Raw genomic sequence first — 21,573 nt, 5'->3', positions numbered from 1 at the left:
CAGATCTTAGAGTCACAGAACAGAATCATGGAATCATTTTGGTTGGAAAGGATATATGATGATGAGTCCAACCATTACATAATTCTACCAAGTCTGGTGCTAAGCCACTTCCCTTAGCACCACATCTCTGCATCTTTTAAACACCACCGTGGATGAGGACTCACCACCTCTCTGGGGAGCCTGTTCTAGTGTTTGATAACCCCTTCAGTTGAGGATTTTCTTATAATATCCAATTCCTCCAATCCAAACCTCCTTTCAGAGAATTGTAGAGAGCAAGGAGGTCTCCCACCAGCCTTCTTTTCTGCAGACTAAACAACCCAAGTTCCCTCAGACACTCCTCAGATGACCCGTTCTCCAGAACCTTCACCAGTTTCATTGCCCTAATCTGGACCTGGACTAACTCCTCAATGCCTTGTCAGTTAGTGAGAGGCCCAAAAGTGAACGCAGGACTCCAGGTGTGGCCTTACCAGTGCTGAGTACAGGTGGACAATCACTTCCCTGGTCCTACTGGTCACAGGCCAGGATGCTGTTGGCCTCCTTGGCCACCTGGGCACACTGCTGGCTCATGTTCAGCTGGCTGTTCATCAATAGCCTCAGGTCTTTCTCTACTGGGCAGCTTTGCAGTCACTCTTCCCAAGCCTGTATCTTTGCATGAGGTGCTGTGATCCAAGTGCTGGACTTAGCCTTGTTCAATCTCATACAGCCGGCCTCAGCATATTGATCCAGTCTGTTCAGGTCCCTCTGTAGATCCTTCCTACCCACAAGCAGATCAAAACTCCCTCCCAGCTTAGTGTCACTGGCACAGTTACCCGGTCTCCTTGTCTAGATCACTGATGAAGATGCTGAAGAGAACTGGTGCCAATGGCCCCGGGGAACACTGGTGCCAATGGCCCTGGGGAACACCGCTTGTGTTCACTTTCTTGTACAATATCCTATGAAACTGTGTACTACTTTCAATAAAAGTTAAATTTTCAGTCCAGAAACAGTAGTTGATATAATCTCAGTACTCTAAGAATAGATTTTGCAAGTTCCTGAAAAACTTTGATTCTAAATCAAAATGAATTCCAGACGACAAAAGTTAAGAGTGAGCAATATTTGATTCATGCAAAGCAATGACTAGCAAGAGGTTCATGGTTTAGTACATTAGCAGGAGTTTTAAGTGCAGTTTCATTGCATTATTTACTCTAGGACCTTTGGTAAGTCTTATTTGACACTGAAGTTGAAGAAAGCTTTTTGGAAGCCTAGTAAAAGTGTAACCAATTTTTATGACTGGATGAAGAAGCAAAGATGCTACTTACTGGTGTAAGAATAATTATTTAGATAATACATGTACCTTAAGCTGACTGTTAAACGCATCCATTTCAGCAAGTTTAGAAGCAGTCTCTTTCTCAAGGGCATCTAATTGCTCCTTAAGTCTTTGACATAATTCTTCCTTTTCTGCAGATTTCTTGTGTACTGAACTGATTCCTGTACCTGCATTAGTAAACACAAGCAATTTTACATGGATTTCTGTTTTCACTAACTGTTTTCCTAACATACACACATTCCCAACCTTTTCCACACAAACATTCCTTCATTTACCATTCTATTCATATACAGCACAAAGACACCTGAGACATGCAGGCATTGCATACAATATACACAGAATAATTTGTAAAGTGAGGGGTTTTTTTTATGAGTATCAGACCAATTCATAGCAGGCTTCTCTAGACAGGGACTTCCAATATGATTTGAAATACAGACTAGAGTGTATTTTACATAAATATACTCAACCTTGAGCTTACACCATCAAAAAAAGACAAGGCATAATAAGACCTGTGGGCTGTATAGTCTATACACAGTTTCCAGCAAAATCTGTACTTCCTCACAAAAAAGGTGTTTGTTTATCCCTTATTTAGAACATGAAGGAAATAATGACATGCAGGTGAAACAATGCCGTGATTGCACTAATTGAAAAGACGTAAAAGTGAAGGTGTGATTAACATCTCTGTATCCTTCAGCCAGCAGTACAAAGAGAATTCACTTGCAGGCACTTACTCTCAGTTGTTTCAAGTTGAGTGTTTCTAATTCTTTCACTTAACAACTGCTTTTCAGGAACTAAACAGGTGAGTTTATTTTGATACTCCTGTAGATATTGAAGAGAACATTTAAAAAATTAATCTTGATTATAAATCAGTCAGTAAGCATGGGTGAATTTTTAAAGATAATTTTAACTCATGCATGCAGGTTGTCACTACAGGGTAGAGGAAAAAGTTACTTCTACACTCTCAGTACAAATACTATAGAGTATTTTAATCCCCAAAACAGTAACATAGCTGGAAAACAAACAAACAAAAAAACAAACCCAGAAATGCTAAAAGCGTAAATATTACCATGAGACCATTTCAGCTGTCTCAAGCCTAACATAAACCGGTAACTTTTCATGACACACAGGAACATAAAAAGAAATTTTCCTAATGTGCAGGAGCTTTACACAAAAATACAGTAGAAGATGATTTACATTAGCCAACTGATATAAAATTATTCAAATCCTGCAATTCAAAGAGAAAAAAAAAAAAAGAACAGCAAGGTAATTCAACCCAAGGACCAACTTGGTCTTCATACGTGAAAATATTCCTCACAAAAATTTGAGTCTGGAGCCATAGAATAATTCCTAATTAAAGAGAAGTTACTATTAGCAGTTCCACAAAATAACAGCTGACTTTTTGACAACTTTCCTCATTCAGCTATCATCTTCTTGTACATATAATAAAAACCACAAATAAAAATAAAATACTCTGCAATGTTGACGGCCTTGCTATTTCCTCTCTCCATTATAATCAAACTGACTCACTGTTCCTTCCTCTGGGGATGTATTATCAAAAGCATTATGGAAACACATAATAGAAAGGAAAACTACAAGCTATGCAGAAAGTTACATACCTGAAGCTGCTGTTGTAGTTGCTTGACTTCCATGATTCCTTGGTCATATTTCTTATCTAAAACCTCCAGTTCAGTTTTTTGAATTTCCTTTTTGCTTCGAATATCCTGCAATCTGCCTGAGATTTGCTGATGTTTGTCTGTCTAGAAAGAAACAAAAGGCAAATGATACCACATATATCAACATCTGCACTAAACCTGTTGGCAGATTCATTAATGACAAGTTCTTCAAAACTGCTTGAAATACCTGTTTTAGATTCTTCATCTAAACCAGAGCGAAACTCCTAGTGGGCCATTAATGTAGAGCCTAAGATGTGCATAATTGAAAATAATGTATTCAAGATGTGCAGTGAAATTTCTGTCTTACCAAAGCTTCTAACTCAAGATTAAGGCTCTTCTTTTTAGAGGTCAGCTTGACAATTTCTTCTTGTTCTCTGTTACGCTGATTAAGAAGTTCTTGGCGACGAATTTTCTCCCATTCCAGCCGCCGCTGGCGCTCAAGTTCTTGCTTCGCTGCCTGCAGGGAAGTTACATTACCTTAAATTACAAAGGAGATGCAGAACTCTGAGACCATGATTTAATGTGCTCTGTTTCTTAACAGCATAACAGCAGCACAACATACTGTCTTTTGCAAAGTGCTCTCACATACTTCAGCATCCAAGAATGGAGAAAATGATTCTAAGATTCTTCAAGCCATAATCTTACCTCTGGATGAATAAAAGCTACATAACTCAGAGAGGAAGACTGTTTAGCTTGGAATACTGCCCATTAATGGGCACACTGACAGATATTGATCATAACTTCCTCTGAGTAGTTCACAGAGCCACATAAAATATGCAGGTCTTATGCATACACTGAAACAAGATGAAGAAACAAAATTGTCTGAAGTTCAACTGTCAAAATACTATCAATTATGAATCCACTATAAACTTGTTTGGTATACAGACTTCATCATAAATCTAAGAAAATCTCATTTGTCCCATGAAGTATCTGAAAATCTCCAACCCATAACAACAGTGGATTCATTTATAACAGACACAGTGTTTTCAGACAGAACCATTCTCTTTCCAAGACAACCTGGCAATGGCCATGTGAGGAGAGAGAATCAAAACTAGCATTCAAATCCTGAATGCTCTGTCAAGTGGATACTGCATGTAAGCACATACTACTAAAAGCTTTAAAAAACATTTTTTCAAGAAAACAACCTCCCGCCTTTCTATTTCTTTCCTCCTTTCTTCTTCTCTTTGTCGTTCCAGCTCTCGCTGCCTCTCCAGCTGCCTTTCCATTTCAAGTTGCTTTTTCCGTTCCTGTTCCTGCCGTTCCTTCTCTCTCCGCTCTTGTTCTTCTCTTTCTTTCTGAGCCTTACGCTCAGCCTCTCTCTGCTGCTGCTCCAACAGGACCTGACGGCGTTTTTCCAGCTCCATATTCCCCCTCTCATAGTTGGCTTTCCTTTTGTCCTCAAAAGTCACTAAAATAGAGAAAGGTATTTATTTTTGTCCTGTGCAAAACACTACTCTCAAACAAGTACCTTGGTTATGCCACTAAAGATAGATACTTTATTTTTGGTAAGCTCAGGCTGTTGGGTCATGGATGATAAAAGCCTCTTGCATTTGTCAAAGTACTATTTTTCCTTTTCAAAAATACTTTTAAATTTTCCTAAGTCTATTCCAATTGAAAAAAAAATGTACTTTGAAACCAACCATGAAAATGACTTGAATTTTAGAGAAAACATTAAAAAAGCTTTTGTAAGATATGAGAAGACTAAATTCTGTTAAAATAGTTTTCCTTTTTTTTTTTCCCCCTTCTCTACAAGAAGCATTAACACACCAAGGAAGAGCTTAGTTTTCAAGGGTGTTCCCTGCAAGAGGTCCTGAGTTAAAACCAGCAGTCTAACAAAAGAGGATTAAGCTCAATTACCACAGTAAAGGATAAATAGAGATACATAGGAATGGTTTAGGGTCCCAGAAACCACTCTTCCCAACAGAGGGGTGATTTGTGCCTCACAAGGAGATGTAAGAGACCTTTGCTGGCAGCATCAAGGAGTTAATAAAAAAAATCCATGTCATGTGCAAACCATCTACTTTTCAGAGAATTAAACGGCATCGGAAACTGTTGCTTTCAGAATGTTCAAAACAAAGTAATGCCACCAAGAACTTTCAACTGAAAAAAAAAATTGCAGTAGCACAGTAATATTTGACTACGAAGAATTTATTTTCCAAAATGCATTATTAATCAGCACACTTTTCATTTCCTAAAGCTAAACACAGCCTCCTATCTCTGCCCTCTCTATTCTATTGTATGTAACAGACTAACTACATCCACTTAACAACCTTCCTGCCATCTAAGTTAAAAGGGATCTATCTCCTGAAATGAAACTCCCTTCAGATTTGATTACGTCTTGCATTTTGTAAAGATTTCAATGGCCTTCAAAGACAGCCCTATACATTAAGAATGTGAACCTCATTTTACCTGGCTGTTTTTTCTGTGGTTCCTCCTCTTGCACAGGCTGGTAAGATGGCAGAGTTCCATTTATACTTTCAGTGCATTTCCCACTCCTGGAGGGAAAAAAAACCCACCATTGTCAAAGAAATGACACAGTTATTTTCTTAGTATAAAACACTTCCATAGCAAATATAATACGTTTCACTGCCATCAGTGATGGTCAGAGGGCTGGAGAAGTCCTCTATGAAGGCTGATGAAGTTGGGGGTTGTTCAGCCTGGAGAGCAGAAAGCTTCAAGGGGACTTTATAGCAAGCCTTCCAGTATTTGAAGGGGCATATAGGAGAGCTGGAGAGGGACTTGTTAAACAGGCATGTAGTGATAGGATAAACAGTAATGGCTTCAGACTGGAAGAAGCCAAATTTAGATGAGACATTAGGAAGAAATTCTTCACCACAAGGGTGGTGAGGCACTGAAACAGGTTACCAGGAGAAGTTGTGGATGCTCCAACTGTGGAAGTGTGCAGAGCCAGGTTGGACAGGGCCTTGAGCAACCTGGTCTAGTAGGAGGTGTCCCTGCCCATGGCAGAGGGTTGGAACTAGATGTTTCAGGTTGCTTTCAAACAAAACCATTCTATGATGCTGTGATATACCTGAAAGAAGGTGGTACTAGTTCAGGAGGTAAAGTTAGTGGCAGAGGTTGTCCGGCTTTGGCCATATCAGTTAGGTGCATGGCTAACACAAACTCATCAGCTTTCAGTTGTCCATCTCCATCAATATCAGCTAGTGACCTGCACAGTTTTAACAGCAATAATAATGAAAGCAAACATTACAATCATTCACAAATGACAGCTGAAAAAATTTACTGTAAAAATCATTTCACATGGATTCTCTATTTTTAAAATTTTCTCAAAAAGCATGTGTGTGAAACAAGTGAAATGGTTACAAAAATGCAGGTGAGAAAGCAGGAACCTTTCTCAAAGAGCTACCAATATATATACAAGAGCAGCAATGCATCCTTAGACAAAACAAAAAAAAAAAAAAAATCACACACATAAACCTCAGAGAAAAATGAAAGCAGGTGATGATGACATGAAATTTTTATTGTATTCACAGACTAGCACTATTCACACATACCAATACCATTATTGCAGTAATTACCATGACTACAGCACACCAGTAGAAATATTGGTAATTCCTTACTTTGCACAAAACTGAAAGTTGGGCTATTAATCCTCTTTACACGAGTAAAGAGACCTCCTCACACGGGCTACTGTTATCTCTGGGCTGAGCACTCAGGAGAAAACCAGTTATTACATACCTGCTTTATTTCCCCATACTCCAGAGTGGAGGAATACAACTCGACACTCCATTTCTACCTTCACAGCATGCAACTAAACATGCTGAATGAATATAAGGAACATTACAACTTACTGCTGCTAGAAACAAACAAATGATTGTCCTGGGATAAAGATAACCAAGAACGGGAACTCAGAGATGTAAAGCACCAACCTATCATGAATTCTGCCAGGCCAATATATTTTATGTATAACATCTAAGTTATGTTTCCAGATGTAATCCAAACTACCATATCTAGTAGGGCAGATTATTCAAGCCTTCAGACAACTGTAACCATTTTGATCACCACAGTAAATGGAAATGTTAACAAACATTATGGGAACTGCTGTACAACTCTCAAAAGCTGAAGGGTTACCTCCTTTTAAATCTTGATCTCTGTATTTTAAAACTAGCAAGCTTGGTTTCAGAACTCTACTCATAAAAGAAACAAACCCATCTCCACTGAACTAGTGCATCACTGAACTACAGATTGAAATTAGTGTCTGTACCATTTCATGGAATTTAACGAACACTCAGAGAGAAAAAAAACTATGTCAAGAAGTCTTGAAAATATGACTAATAAACAAAGTAGTTTAAGAAATACCTTAGCTTCAGTTTATGATTTTTCATCTATGGTGTCCCTTTATAATCTTTTATTAAATAAAGTACATTTCCTCTCTTAATACTACAAACACTCTGAATTCACCACCACTAACTAAACTTACCAAATAGTAGCCAGCTGAGTCTGTGAAAGGTTTGATTGCAGAAGGGCATTTCTTGCCTGAAATCCTTTATGAAAGTGTAAAAGATTTTAATAAATACTTTGAAAAAAGACTCACAGGTAGCAACAAAATGGGTCATGAACTAGGGCATGTTTATTTTTAATATTAACCTAATCCATTTTCATCAGTGGCTGACAGTTGGCTTTACCTCCAGGCTTAATGACAGGCATTGCAACCTGAACACAATAAAGATGTAAGTATTCTTGTGTACTCTTTTTTTTTTTTCATTTGGAGCACCTAATAGAAAAGCTGACATGAAAAACGGATATTTATGGTAATCCCCACAGCTGTTACAAAAGCACAGCTGGCTGTCTACCAAAAGCTTGAGATACCACACTGGAAAGCTGTTTCCCCTGATAGCAAAGAACCGAATGTCCTTCCAGGCATGTTGATGAAACCTTCAGTCCAAAATCAAACGAACAGGATAAAGAGGACTAAGTCCCTTTCTTGAAAGAAAGCATCGTCCTCCTTTTTGTAGGATAGGAAACAGTGGCAGAGGCTTGATAAATGTTGATGTAAAATGTCACCTACAGACAGACAGACATACTGACTTTACATTGACTAACTGCTTGGGCAGCACTCTACTCACTGCATTACAGCGAGTAATCCACTCTCTCCTGCATAGATCTGAATGTCAACAATTTCAGCTTTTATTTCACATGGAAGTCAAATTCCAAGACAAGATTCCATCCCTCAGACAATGACTTTCCAGACACAGAAAATATCCGTATCATCTCACCTGATAAATATCCACTCATACTTTTATCAAGACTGTTAAACTTCTGTCTGTATTTTAATCTGGAGGCCTGAGGAACTGCCCAGTCTGAAGATGCAATCTTTGGTGAATTCCCAGCTAGTGAAGCACTAGAGGAAGAATTTGAACTGTAATACAATTAAAAAAAAAAAAATGAAGAAGAAAAAGAGACAGACAAAAGAAAGGAAGAAAGTTACTTGGCTTAATAAACGGGCACTGTAACAGATATGTAACATCTTCACGTAACATGAGACAACTTCTGCAAAGTTTTACCTCTGCTAACATGCTATAAATTTCATCATTAATATGGAATTTTACTGTGAAAGTGGGGACACATATCTAAAAGGAAACACTTTGCATCACAGGCACTTATGCCACCTAATACACATCCATCACTGCAAAATACTATAGGAAACCAAAGGAGAACATCTCAACTTGCACAAGAAAGTGGATGTCTAAATAACTTTAGGAGGTATGCAAATGAATATTCACTAGCATAAAAAAATTATCTGATAAATTTGCAATCAAAAGAAGCTTCTTAAGATGGTAAAGTCATTATAATCCACATCTGCCTATTCCTTTTATGAGTGTCAATGAGAGGTTGAATGGAGATTTTTTAACCCATTCAGTTTCTGCAGAATAGCACCTGATGAAGTATTTAGCTGTAACTAAACTTCTACCTGGAACTCCTAGCATTTTCACGGTGTTTCATCTTTAAAGATAAGACAAAATCAGGTGCATCCAGCCTCCCTTGTTTAAGGTAATCTCCTACTCTATCAAGAACAAAACTGTTTGCAGTGTTATCAAAGCCAATAAAGTAAAGAATGCTGATATAAACAAAGACTTTGGGGCACAATGCTGGAGAGATGTCCTCCACAAGGAATTAGGTAATGTAATGGTGAAAATGCTCTCAATAGAAACACTGAAGAGCAGCTACTTTGCAACATTAGAACATCATCAAAAGAAAGAATTGTAATTACAAAAGAAAATATGATTACAGGCACACACACCTACAATCATCTTACTGAACATCTACTATAATCGGCTGTGTGTCTGTCTGTGTGAGGAGTCCAAAGTTAGATGTGTTCACACCAGATCACAGAATCATAGAATGGTTTGGATTGAAAAGGATTTTAAAGATAATTTAATTTCAATTCCCTGCCATGCGCAGGAATCCCTCCTACTAGAATAGGTTGCTCAAGGCCCCATCTAACCTGGCTCTGAACACGTCCACAGATGGAGCCTCCACAACTTCTCTGGGCAACATATTCCAATGCCTTACCACCCTCGAAGTGAAACACTTCCTCCTAGTATCTAATCGCAATCTAGCTTCTTCCAAGATGCTTTGTATCAGCAGCAAAGAGGTGCAAGCACTTGAGTCATCTTCTGGAACTGGGTTGGGGGCTGGGGCTGAGGTGCTCTCTGGACTGTCTTTTCAGAGACTGTTCCCTGGATGCCCAATGGGACAGATAAGTGTACTCCCTCACTTGGGTCTATGGCAAAGCTCTAAAATCAGTGAATCAGTGAAGCTGATTACAAAGTTGCATAATCTTCTATTATTCATAAAACAAATTCACCCATAAATATTTATACTGTTCTTACATGCCTGCTAAATACATGGTTCCCTTTATAATGAATGAGCACATCAATCCATAAACTTTCCTTTTATAACCACTTGGCAAGTTCTACTTCTATTTACTAATAAGTTACATTTCCTTCTTTTTTGGCACTGCTTTCTTCCATTTGAACTCCTCATCGACTTCAGGCAGTTTTGTCAGATGTACTGAAAATATTACTTATTGTATAAAAAAAAAAATCTCCTTTCAGACTTTGTATGTCATCATAGACTAACTTTTAATGAATATTGAAAACAGAAATGCTCCCTAAGTTTTGAAAAGGCATAGTGCTCAAGTTTAAGATATAACCATTTTAAACTTAACTTTCATACCTGCTAGATCCTAAATCGATTAGTGACTGTGCCTTCTGTATACTAGAAACACCAAACCCTCCTGCCATGGGACCTAAAGAACCAGTATGAGGCAGCGCTGAAACAAACAAAAAAACCAAAAACTGGGTTTATGGTAATGCTTTGTAATAAACACTCAAGGCTTTGACAGAAGCAAGAAAAGCCAATCAGTACTTTGTTGTTAAGATTACCTACTTAGAATTGATTTGACAAACATGAACTTTGGAAAAAAAAACTTTTTTTTCCCTTTTTTTTTTAAACTTGCAAGTCTTACCATTCCTGTTTCAAATTAACCACAGAGAACATAAAATTCACCATTTTTAAAGCAAGCACTGTACAGTACTATACTTACTTGAAGAGAAAGGTACGGACAAAGGCTGTAGAAGGCTGGGTGTTCCATTTGGCAACGAGGAGGTACTGACAGAAGGCACCAGGGGAGCAGAGATAACCAAAGGAGGAATGGAAGTCATGGAGGTCAGAGACATGGGAGCTAATGGTGTGATCGTAGACATAGATGTTGGCATGGACAGATTTGGCATACTACCCATTCCTAGAGCAAAATCCAACAATTCATGATTTAATATTGCAGAAGTTTCATCAAGAAACCGGGTCCATTATGCTAGGCAGAAACTATACAAAGAAACCTGTGTCCAGAGATACAATGAGTTAAAATAGAAGCTCATGTATGATATTTACTTCTTCTCTGAAGTTTAGACAAGACAGCTCACAAGGAAAATATACCGAAGGGCATGAATTAAAAAAAAAAAAAATCTTTGCAAGCAATTAAGTCTCAAGGTAGATAGATTTACCTAGTATTTCATAAAATAGTAAGATCTAGTTTTCTATGATTACAGCTAGAACCAGCTTTTCAACAAGCCTTTCCATGGCTGGCTCCTGTGAGAGCATTAGGATGTGACTCAGAAATTGTGACAATCCTCTACAGGAAGAAGCTTACACTGTTTTTGAACTAAGCTTCTTCCAAGTGTCAGCCTTGGGAGAAGCCATATGGGTAAAAAACCTATACTTAGGGACCCATGCCTAGCCAATGGTTTCTTTAGGGCAGTTGCCTGAAGCAAGTAAGAGCACTTGAATTACTGGCTTAATCCTGTGAAAAACAACAATATGCAGATAAGATGATAGAAGGTTGCTAGGAAGTAATCGTATGCCAACCATAGCTATCTAAAAATGCATGCACTTGTCTGCAAGCACAAGATTTAGCAATGGGCAAGCACTTTAAATCATGTATGTAATTAATATATGCATACATTTGATTTCAGCATAAAAGTATACACTCGTTTTGTATTCCATCTTAAGTCTTTATGCATGTTTTGTTCTACAAACCAAAATAACAACAGGCATGCAGTGAGTTCCAAAACACCATCAGAAAGGGGAAAAAACAGTTTTAAATAATTCTATTAAACTGATCATATAACCAAAATACAAAATCTGACTAATTTTGAAAGGAGGATTTCAAATAAATGTTTTACCAAAACTTTGATCTTTACTAAGTTTAACTTTAAAAACCCTGAGTATAAATAGGTGAATGAGTGGGAAGGAAACAAAAAAAGACCATGAGTACAAGACGATGGCCAGCAAGTCAGATGGCCGATGTGAATGGCCTCCTTGTACCTTATGTCAAAATTCAGTAGAAGGTTTTTCTTTACCATTAAATGTCTACAAAGAATTAAATAATAAAAAAATGTCAAGAAAGTGACTTTGTGTATTTTCTACAACAGAATATCATTGGGTTTTTTTCACCGATTCACGCAATTGTCATGGTCATATTAGTGCTTGTATTTGGCTGCAATTAAGTCTGGGGGTTTTTCACTTCTGCAAAATAAGTAATTATATATTTGTAAGTACCAAAGCGAGCTGACATTAGTGGTGACAATACTGGAGTTTGTTTCATGACAGGAGGGAGAACTGCAGGCAAATGCTGTCCTTGCAATTTCAGCTTGATGAGTTTCATGGCTATAGAGAACTCCTGCTGATCCATTTTTCCATCCTTGTTCAGATCTGATAGTGTCCTTAAAAACAAAATAAAATAAAATTAGAACAGCCCACAAGGAAGAACGTAAATTTAATTTTTTCTCTTAATGAGAAGCTCTTCTATTCTGGTTTTGTACAAAAACAAGGAACTGATTGTAACCATTTGTAGATTTTTCTACTTTTGACAACATTCAAACTCTCAGAAGTTTCAGAAGTTTGACTAGCCACTCGGCAGTCTTCTGCAGAGGTCAGTTTTAAAGTTGCTGTATATTAAATACTTAACATCTGAGGAAGCAGGAAACCACTTCGAAAAGCAGCAGTTTCATGATCAGTAAAGATGCCCCTGTTGCCTCTGCTGCAAGCCTCTGCTATGCTTTTTGCTATGCTACTAGCTGGACCACTTATTTAGATTTATGTCTGGCAGCATAAACAATTAATGAAAAAATCTGAAACAAGAGGATGCAGAAACCTGTTAAAGGCACTATATACCACTACAAAACCTCCAGATATACATAAATAAATAAATAAATCAGACTCCACATGAAGCTATATTTTCCCTTTCATTCTGTTACTCTTCAGTATAAAACCCAAAGGTGGTATGAAAAATTTTCCTTACCACTCTTTTCTAGGTATTTTACATGACTGAAGAAAAAACTAACTTTGCATTTAGTTACTTTCTTTAGTATTCTTTCACAAGTGAGGTGTTCATAATTGTTTTGTGCCTCCCCTCCACGTCTTTCAGCACATGTACATCCTGATAAAATGCAAGTACCCTAAAATGAACAGACTATTTTCGTGAAGACTGAGGAGTTACAAAGAAGAAAAAGTCTGTTTCAGGTGGTACAATCACCACATATATGCTGCAAAGAACAGCACATTATCCAGTTCCTGTATTACATCATTGGCTGGTGTTTTACAGAGTATTGTAACTGACCTTCTACTAACATTTTCTATGACTTTAGATTTTTTTCCTGTCTTCTGCTTTCAGTGTATTTTCCACTCCTGGTTTAGTACCATAGAATTTTCCCCACACTTCACTCTCATTGCCATTTTTTTGTGGGTACCAGGATTTCAAGTATAATTCAGTTTGATATCTCCAGCAATTCACTAACCCATAATATACCTCTTTTTCCATTACTTTTTAAAGTATTATTTTTTTATCTCTTTTTCCACATTATTATTCAAAATATATAGACAAAGCTTAACAATTACCTTTGTGCAAACCCAACAGGCACCTCCCTTTATGAAACCCTTACAACTTAGCATTGCTTTTTGGTTTAAGCACTTACTATAGCTTATCAAGGCATTATTAGCAATAATTAGCATTATTAGACAACATTAGGAAGTGTATCTCATTCTAATCTCCTCCAGTTTGCAGGCATTACCCCTCATTCTATCACTACATGCCTGTGTAAAAAGTCCCTCTCCAGAGATCCTGTAGGCCCCTTCAAATACTGGAAGGCATAAGGTCTCCTTGGAGCCTTCTCTTCTCTGGGCAGAACAATCCCAACTCTCTCATCTCACATCTTGAACAAAAACAAACAAAAAAACCCCAGTAAAGAATACTTTACCATATTTGAGCAAGGATTGAAGGTGGTAGACCTGATTGCAAAAAAAAGGTACGTGCTTGATCACCTATGACAAACAAGAAAGACAAACTTTTACACTACAGACACAAGTTTTCAGAAGACCTCAACACTCCGTTGTGGGATGGATTTTCAAAAGGAACCAGCATGCTGGATGCCAAGCTTTCCAGTTTCATACCACCTAACTCTGTCAGCAATTGTCAGACAACCAGGCATTCTGTAATCCTGAAACTTTGCTCTCAGAAGTGATTTCGAATAACTATAAAAAGCTTTAACAGGTCACAAGTCAACAGCTGCCAACAGTTTGATACAAGATTTTAAGAAGTAAAAATGAATTGAAATTTAGTTCTGACCCAATTACTTTAATAAGAAAGGATGTGCATACAATTTCTTTCCTTCTCCCTCATCCAGTCTAACTTTAGCCAGTACTGCCTCTCTAAAAAACCTGGAAAAATATCATGCCCTAAATCATATCCTGTTCCATCAGAGAATATACAATACTTCTGTATTTTAGGAAAGGAACAAAAGGGAGCTACTATGCAATTCCATACTAGTTCCACATTAATTGGTTCTGATCATGCTGTAAACAAATGTGATAAAACATGGATAGTGGTGTTTACGCTCACCTATGAGTGAATTACAGATGGTTAAACATGAATAAGGTTATTCCTTCAGCTCTTTCTTCCCTTGTATTTTTTATACAACCTTCCATTTCAAGAACTTACCAAATAATGCAACCTGCAGGGGTACATGCAGGTAAGAGTCCAGATGTGGCCTAAAGATATTCCCTTGGACTGCATGCTTTTCAGCTAGTGGTGAAGTAAACACCAATCTCCTATTGCTGTTTGGCCAAGGCAGAAGATTTGCACAACTACCTGTGCTTTTTTCAGTCTTTTTTGGATCAAGATGATGATAAACAGGGGCAGTGGAGTCACCAGAGAGGGCACTGTCAGACGGATAGGAGGGTAGGAGTGATCAGGGCTGGCCTTTGGTGCCTACCCGCACACAAACAGGGCATTCTAAAATGAAGTAATTTTTGCCAATTAAATTGAGCCTTTTCCTGATGTTGCAAGCAGATTCTTCAATTTAAAAAATGCATAGCAATATGACCCAATTGTTTCAGAGGAGAAGCTGCTGGAATATAACTGGAACTGACAGCACGGCACTGCAAAATTCCATTAGCTTATCCAGAACTCACCGAAGGCCCAAGGGTTAATAAATTTCAAGCAGTCATTAACAAGGACAAGCTGTTGGCATCTCTCTCCCTGCCTCCTCCCTCAAGACAAAGATAACAGCACAGTATTCTCTAACACTGTTCAGACAGAGGAGAGCCACTTCTGGTGGCTGTGGTGTCACTTGTCACAATAGCTACTGTAAGTGCTTCTTGGCAGCCTCCCATCTAAGCATGGATTTTGCCTGATATTCTTTGGGTTGTGAAACTAGACAGGATGAGAGCACTTAACCACTAGCTGCAGAAGTGACAGGGTTAATTAAAGAGTGTTCCTGTGCCAGACTTCAGCCCAAAGCTTGTAGTTTAGCAATAGCCTGTGGCTGTTTGGCCAAAGACTATGGTTATTAGTCACACAACAAAGGGCTAGGATGTAGTTTTCAAACTGTTTTACAAAGATAGTTATGTGTACACAAAAGTTAATGTGTAATACAGAATCTCAGACCAACCTGTAATGTAGCCTCCTGTGGGTTTAAGGCTATCGAACTGCTTGTCATGCTTGGCCCGCTCTTCAGAGGTGATGGCCCATACGTTTGGGCCTCCTAAAAACCAAACCAAACCAAAACAGTGAACAACCAAATAGATGGAAGACTTTGAAAAATAAAGCATGTCACCTGCAAATAAAAGCCTGGTTTTTCAAGAGACAAAGTTAGGTCTAGACACACCCAGCTCCTACCAGTTTGGCAAGGATGTTATGAAACACCAACCTGCTTCCCAGATGTGCAAATCCTAGCTGAGACAACTCTTCAGCTAGGCTACTTTACACTCAGCTTTCAGACAAGATCTGCTATTCTTCAAAGCTGGTGCAAGGCAGTTTCCTGTTGCTGCCGATTGTTTGCAGCCCACGCAGGATGCACATTGCTCACCATACCCTGTGTGAATCAAATACTCCTCTGGTTCACTGACAAACAAATGGCATTCAATGTCACTTAAAGGTTCTCATACAGCTGCCAGAAAGACTCATGATTCACTCTGCCAATACTCTAAAAACAAAATTAGGACTGCTAACAAAAGTAAGTTGGCTTTGCCTGACAAAGGAGTAACATTCTGGGTTGTGGGGTTTTAAACAGCATACAATTTCAACTTAATGTTTTTAATGGTTAAAACAACCTCAAAGTAACAAAGAGAAATTACAGCGGCTAATCATGTTTACAGAGCTATGCTGATATACCAGGCAGAACCACAGTGACTTTTAGAAACACTTCAACCTGCTGTATAAAGGTCAGGGTTGTGTCATTTGCAGGAAAAGCAGTTTGCCAGACATAATCTGGTCTGGTTTATAAGAGGGAAGAAGTTCTAGACAGGAAGTTCTTGACAAGTATCTAATTTTCAAGACAATGAATGCAAGAGTTACCCAAAGTTCTGAATGAAAAACCTCCAAAACTGCATTAAAAGGCTACTACTTAAAAAACACCTTTAAAAATACATTGTATTGAGCATTACCACTTCCAAAGAACTATTAGTCTGTTATTCAAGTATTCGTGTTGCTCACTAAAAGATATTCAGGGGAATAAATAATTATTGCAATAAGGTATTAACAAGTTGCTTTAAAAACCACAGTACTTGGAGAGAAAGTTGCTGTAAAATGCATGCACCATGGATGCAGCCATAACAAAAACTCTTTAGATACATACTCTAGTGCTAAAATTACACTGTTAGCTTTGTTTATTTACTCCCAGATTAAACATGCAAAAGCAGTTCTTTAGCAACCATCTCCATAACTGGATCCAAAGAAGAGCAATGAAGCTGGTGAACAATCTGGAGAACAGGTCTTATGAGGAATAGCTGAGGCAACTGAGGTTCAGTCTGAAGAAAAGGTGGCTGAGGGGAGATGATCTTCCTCATTATGACTCCCTGAAAGGAAGTTGTAGCAGGGTGGGTGTTGATCCCTTCTTCCTAACAAGCAATAGGACAGGAGAAAACGGCCAGAAGTTGTAGCAGGGGAGCTTTAGGTTGGATATTAGAAGAAACTTCTTCACTGAAACGGTTATCAAACAGTGGAATAGACTCCTCAGGGAAGTGGTGGAATCCTCACCCCTGGAGGTGTTTAAAAGATGCAGAGACGTGGTGCTAAGGGAGACAGTTTAGCACCAGACTTGTTACAGTTAAATAATGGTTGGACTTGATGATTTTAAAGGTCTTTTCCAACCAAAATTATTCTATTCTACGATTCTAAGATCTGACAGCAGACTTGGATATTATCCTAAAAGTAATGATAAGCTACGTATTAGTGTAGAATTTAAGAAGTACTGATCACTGTCCTGGCAGGCATTTTTGTTTGAGGCAACTCTTGACTTGTCTAAGAATCCATGCAGCTATAATTCTATGACGGTTTCTTCTAAGTATAAATTTCACTTAAGAATTGTATCTTTGACTACAATCCACATTATTATAGCAACAAATGCTTCTAGAACAGCCCTCGTGAGTCAGTACAAGCAGCTACCGTTACAGCAAAACAATAGCTATGAACACATTAAAAATACATTGTGTGAATGTTTCAATTGTATGAACATACATCCTGAAAACACCGAAATACTAAAATTTGATTTCTGAAGGCAAGAATTTCACTGAAGGCAGAGACTGATTTTTTTTTTCCTGGTGACTAATTCCATAGAGATATGCTCTCTGTTGCCTTTTTTTTCTTTTTTTAATAGCCATGGAAGAAAAGACTGTCTTAAAATCTAGAACAGACCTCCTACTGCATCATTTTACTGGTTTACTTAAAAGTAACATAAAAAATACAAATTAATTTACATTTATAAATGTAAATGTAAAGAAAACACATTAAATTCAGACAATTTTAGCCACATCTCTCTTAAAACCTATCAACATTCATCAATACCTTGAAATTTAACATGTTTAAGAGGTGCATCTATGCATCTTTTAATTTAGAAGGTTTAAAGAAAATATATACTAAGTTCCAACCAGAAATGAGATGGGGGGGTAAGGGCAAGGGAAGTAAGGCAGTATAGCATCCAAAAAAAGTCCTTCCAAAAGCTGTGAGTCCTTAGAAGATAAGTCTAGAAAAAAATGTGGAGTTTTTAGCAGCAATTAGGATCTAGAGAACAACATACCTTCAAGACAGTTCTCCCAGTCTGAGAGTGAGATTTTGGTGCTTGTCTATAACCGAACAAAGTCCCAGAAAACTAAATTTTTACCTAGTATCATTTAAGAGAGAGCATCTGTCATTTTCGGCCTTAACTAGAACAGGTCATTGTCTTATGAATATAGGTTAATAACCATTGAACAATGAAAATACTTGTTTGAAAGCAAAAAAATTAAAACCCCCACCCAATACCTATGGCAGGGATGTGGGGCATCCAAGCCCCACCCAACACTTCTTCTTTAAAGGAATCACTGCTTTTCTCAAATCCTACCACAATATGCAACAGAAAAAAAGCACTGCACAAAAAGGAAGGTAAAGCACTGTAAGCACTTATTTTTAGCTTTACCAGGTGCTCAGGACTCTTGATGTTACCACCTGGTGATACAAATAAGGAAAGAAAAATCTACGTTCAGAAAGTGTCATTTAAATTAAGATTCCTTAAAATACCGAGCAAAAACCCCACAATGGTCTATCTGAAATTATCACTCTGAATAATGGAGATCACAAGATCCTGGCAATTCCACAGAGCAGATCACAAAAACCATTCTTTGAAGTATGTGTTTACTTCAAAGTTTACTTACTGTGTTTACTTACAGTACAGCTAAGGCCATCACAATAAAGACTTACCACAGTCAAAATTGGGTTGAAACTCAGTTCTCCTGTGCAATGATTATCAAAACATGCTGCAATCCTCACAAATACTGTAGTTGTTTCCCAAAGATACCACCAGTGGTAAAACTGGCCTCTGCTGACAAAAATCACACTTCCTGGTTTACAAACAACCAAGTTTAGGGCATGTTGAACTGCGGAAAAAGGGAAGACTGCTCCTTTTTTTGGAAGGCCCAAGCTGCAGGAAGTGTCAAAGAGAAACATCTGCTATCCAAGACATATCATCAACATCTTTTTGCACTAACACACCTTCAGTGCTGAGAAAGATTTTGCCCATAAGCCAGATCCAGCTAAAGGGAACAATTAACTTTGCCCAGAGAAATCACTGTTCTTCTTACTGCCCCATAGCCCCAGTCCTTACTCATGGCAAACCACGCACCAATCAAAAAAACAAACTGCAGGTGTCTCCTCTTTGCAGACACCTCTCTCCTCACAGGATAGGGTAAGAGGTGTGCATCGACTTGATGGAGCAGTGGTGAACTTTGGCTCTCCGAGGATTCTCAGCTGGCAGGACTACAATACTACAAATCAGTTCATCAGAAATCAAAACACAGTTGCCACTACATGCTCTCATGACAGGCTTTGCTGCAGCCGATGAACAGCATATTACTACTTTTTTGACTTCACTTGAATTTCCTGGATATTTTCAAGAAAGAAATATTTTTTCCCTACTGTAGATGGTACAGTATTCGAGGTGTGAAGAGAAGAAGTACAGTCTCTCTGACAGGAAGGTATCTCACAAAATCATTATTCAGAAGAAGTTGCTTTGCAATCTCACAACTTCACACATGAAGCAAGATGAAGCTTGGACGACACTAACACTGCTTTTGACTACACTGCATTTTTAGGCGCCAAACTTTGAAGATTTTCCACACAAAGATTTTTTTTCTAGACTAGAGCAACCATTGCCTTAATTTGCTCTTTCTGCTTATGAAAAACCACCATTCTGTATTAGTAACACTTTAGGAAGGCAGTTGTCAAGCCGTCTTTCTTTTCTAGAGAAGGTTGGTACTTTCAGAGCAGACTCTGCATAAATGCCAGGACTGGGAAATGTTCTTGAGACTCCACATGGGAAACCTGGACTCAAGGTCTAGAAGCGTCTCAGCAGATTCCCTATATCTGATCAGAAAATCAACAAAGCAAGATCCTTTACTTGCCCACTCCACTGCTCTAAGACATGTTCAAGAGTTCAGAATCACACATGGATTCTAGCCACATAGAAAGTCCATTTAGAACAACAAAGACCTACACAAACAACCTGGTGCTACATCATTTTAATGTAGAAGATTTCCCTAAAGATAACAAAATATGTAATGACTTCATGCAACAGGTATTAATATGCAATTCATTGTAGTAGCACTCACAATTTTATAGTGTTGGAAATCAGCAATTATGCTAAAGATTACACAATGTTTTCTGTTTCGTTAAGCTCCTTCTAAATAAGACCTGTTTCTACAAGAGAGTATGAGGGTCTGTTTATGGCAGGATCCCAGCATTTGATAGGACAACAGTGCATCAGACATAATCTTCTAAAGAAACTAAAGGACTTGCTTTGATGAGCTGTCAACATCAGAAACAGAAACAAACACTGTTCTTTCCTTAAAACAGTAAGCTGCCATTCAAAAGAGGGAAGGAAAGAAAGTGCAATCCTAAAAGTAAATAGATATGACAATGCTCTATGACCTCTGCCACTGGTTAGTACTACCCTCAAGGAAAAGGTAGTTATACCAAGAACAGTAGTACTGTGAAAAGGATAAAGGCAACTTTTCACTTGTGGAAAATCCTAAGACATTTCTCACATTTCTCCAGGGAATGATGCTTGTTTTTCACTGATAGGCGCTGCTTGTTTTTCTCTAATACAAAATATGCTCCTACGACCTACAAAGTTAATTAACTCCACAGAGATAACAAACCTAAATTGAAAAAGCATTCCTTGTACGCATCAGTCACGAGGATGAGTGATTATAACACCACCTTTTTAACCATCTAAAAAACCCCTAGCATTAAGATTCATAATGACCCTAAATAAATATTTATCCCCATATTTAAAGACAGGGAAATTTCAACACAAACACGCAGCAGCATGTGCAAGGGATTTTCCTTAATGCAGACAGCAACCACACTACTGTCTCCCATTAAGAACCTCAAGAGACTTGTATGGCGTAAGACATATAGGGATAAATCTGATTATTCCAGTCTGCCTGTGTTTGTAGGTACATTTATCACAGAATTGTTTAACAGATTTAATGCTCCCAACTGAGACACTGAATCACAATTTTTCCTCAGTGCCAGTAAACATGCAAGGTGTCTGTAATTATACAGAACACTTTACCATCAGTCTGAATTTCTAGGTTCCTTACCAGTATTATCCCTATTTTTCAGGATTTGCTTCCCTCCTTTGGTGTTAATTCTTTGTACCAAACATAGGAGAAAAAGCTGATGGGTAATAAGAAATTATTCTTATTTAGGTGTTCAAAAGTGTTATGAACTACTGCTGCAGTGGATTTGAAGTTTTAATGTAACACCTTTTCTATTTCCCACCAAAACCTGCAACTACTGTAACCTACATGAAAGTTAACTTCTTTTCTTACAGGAAAGTGTTGGTAGACAGATTTGGCTTCAATTAAGCCTTCACAATATCTAGATTCGATACTAGCCATAAATATAAAAGTATTTTCTACCTAACTCTGGAAAAACACCACCATTGAAATCACCTGCAGTTGCTGAGTCAGTAACACTGATGCAGCACATGAAACAAGCTCATTCTTCCATTCTAGTCATGTCTTTGCCCAGAATCA

At 38.0% G+C, this 21,573-nt stretch overlaps 1 protein-coding gene across 1 annotated transcript in view; it reads right to left on the bottom strand.

The window, feature by feature from the left end:
* Window positions 1-21,573, bottom strand: part of ITSN2 (intersectin 2) — a 67,169-nt gene that overhangs the window by 36,230 nt on the left and 9,366 nt on the right. Inside the window, exons 2-15 of the mRNA XM_054383795.1 lie at window positions 15,450-15,542; window positions 13,758-13,821; window positions 12,061-12,224; window positions 10,541-10,747; window positions 10,180-10,276; window positions 8,217-8,359; window positions 7,421-7,484; window positions 6,011-6,148; window positions 5,389-5,474; window positions 4,125-4,387; window positions 3,287-3,436; window positions 2,923-3,063; window positions 2,038-2,125; window positions 1,334-1,473 (exon numbers count right to left, since the gene is read on the bottom strand). Coding sequence (XP_054239770.1) covers window positions 1,334-1,473; window positions 2,038-2,125; window positions 2,923-3,063; window positions 3,287-3,436; window positions 4,125-4,387; window positions 5,389-5,474; window positions 6,011-6,148; window positions 7,421-7,484; window positions 8,217-8,359; window positions 10,180-10,276; window positions 10,541-10,747; window positions 12,061-12,224; window positions 13,758-13,821; window positions 15,450-15,542 — 1,838 coding nt within the window. The remainder of the gene's footprint in view (window positions 1-1,333; window positions 1,474-2,037; window positions 2,126-2,922; window positions 3,064-3,286; window positions 3,437-4,124; window positions 4,388-5,388; window positions 5,475-6,010; window positions 6,149-7,420; window positions 7,485-8,216; window positions 8,360-10,179; window positions 10,277-10,540; window positions 10,748-12,060; window positions 12,225-13,757; window positions 13,822-15,449; window positions 15,543-21,573) is intronic.

Source organism: Indicator indicator, chromosome 9, assembly GCF_027791375.1.
Source record: "Indicator indicator isolate 239-I01 chromosome 9, UM_Iind_1.1, whole genome shotgun sequence".
Taxonomy (NCBI): Eukaryota; Metazoa; Chordata; class Aves; order Piciformes; family Indicatoridae; genus Indicator; species Indicator indicator.
This window is presented reverse-complemented; position numbering and strand designations above follow the sequence as displayed.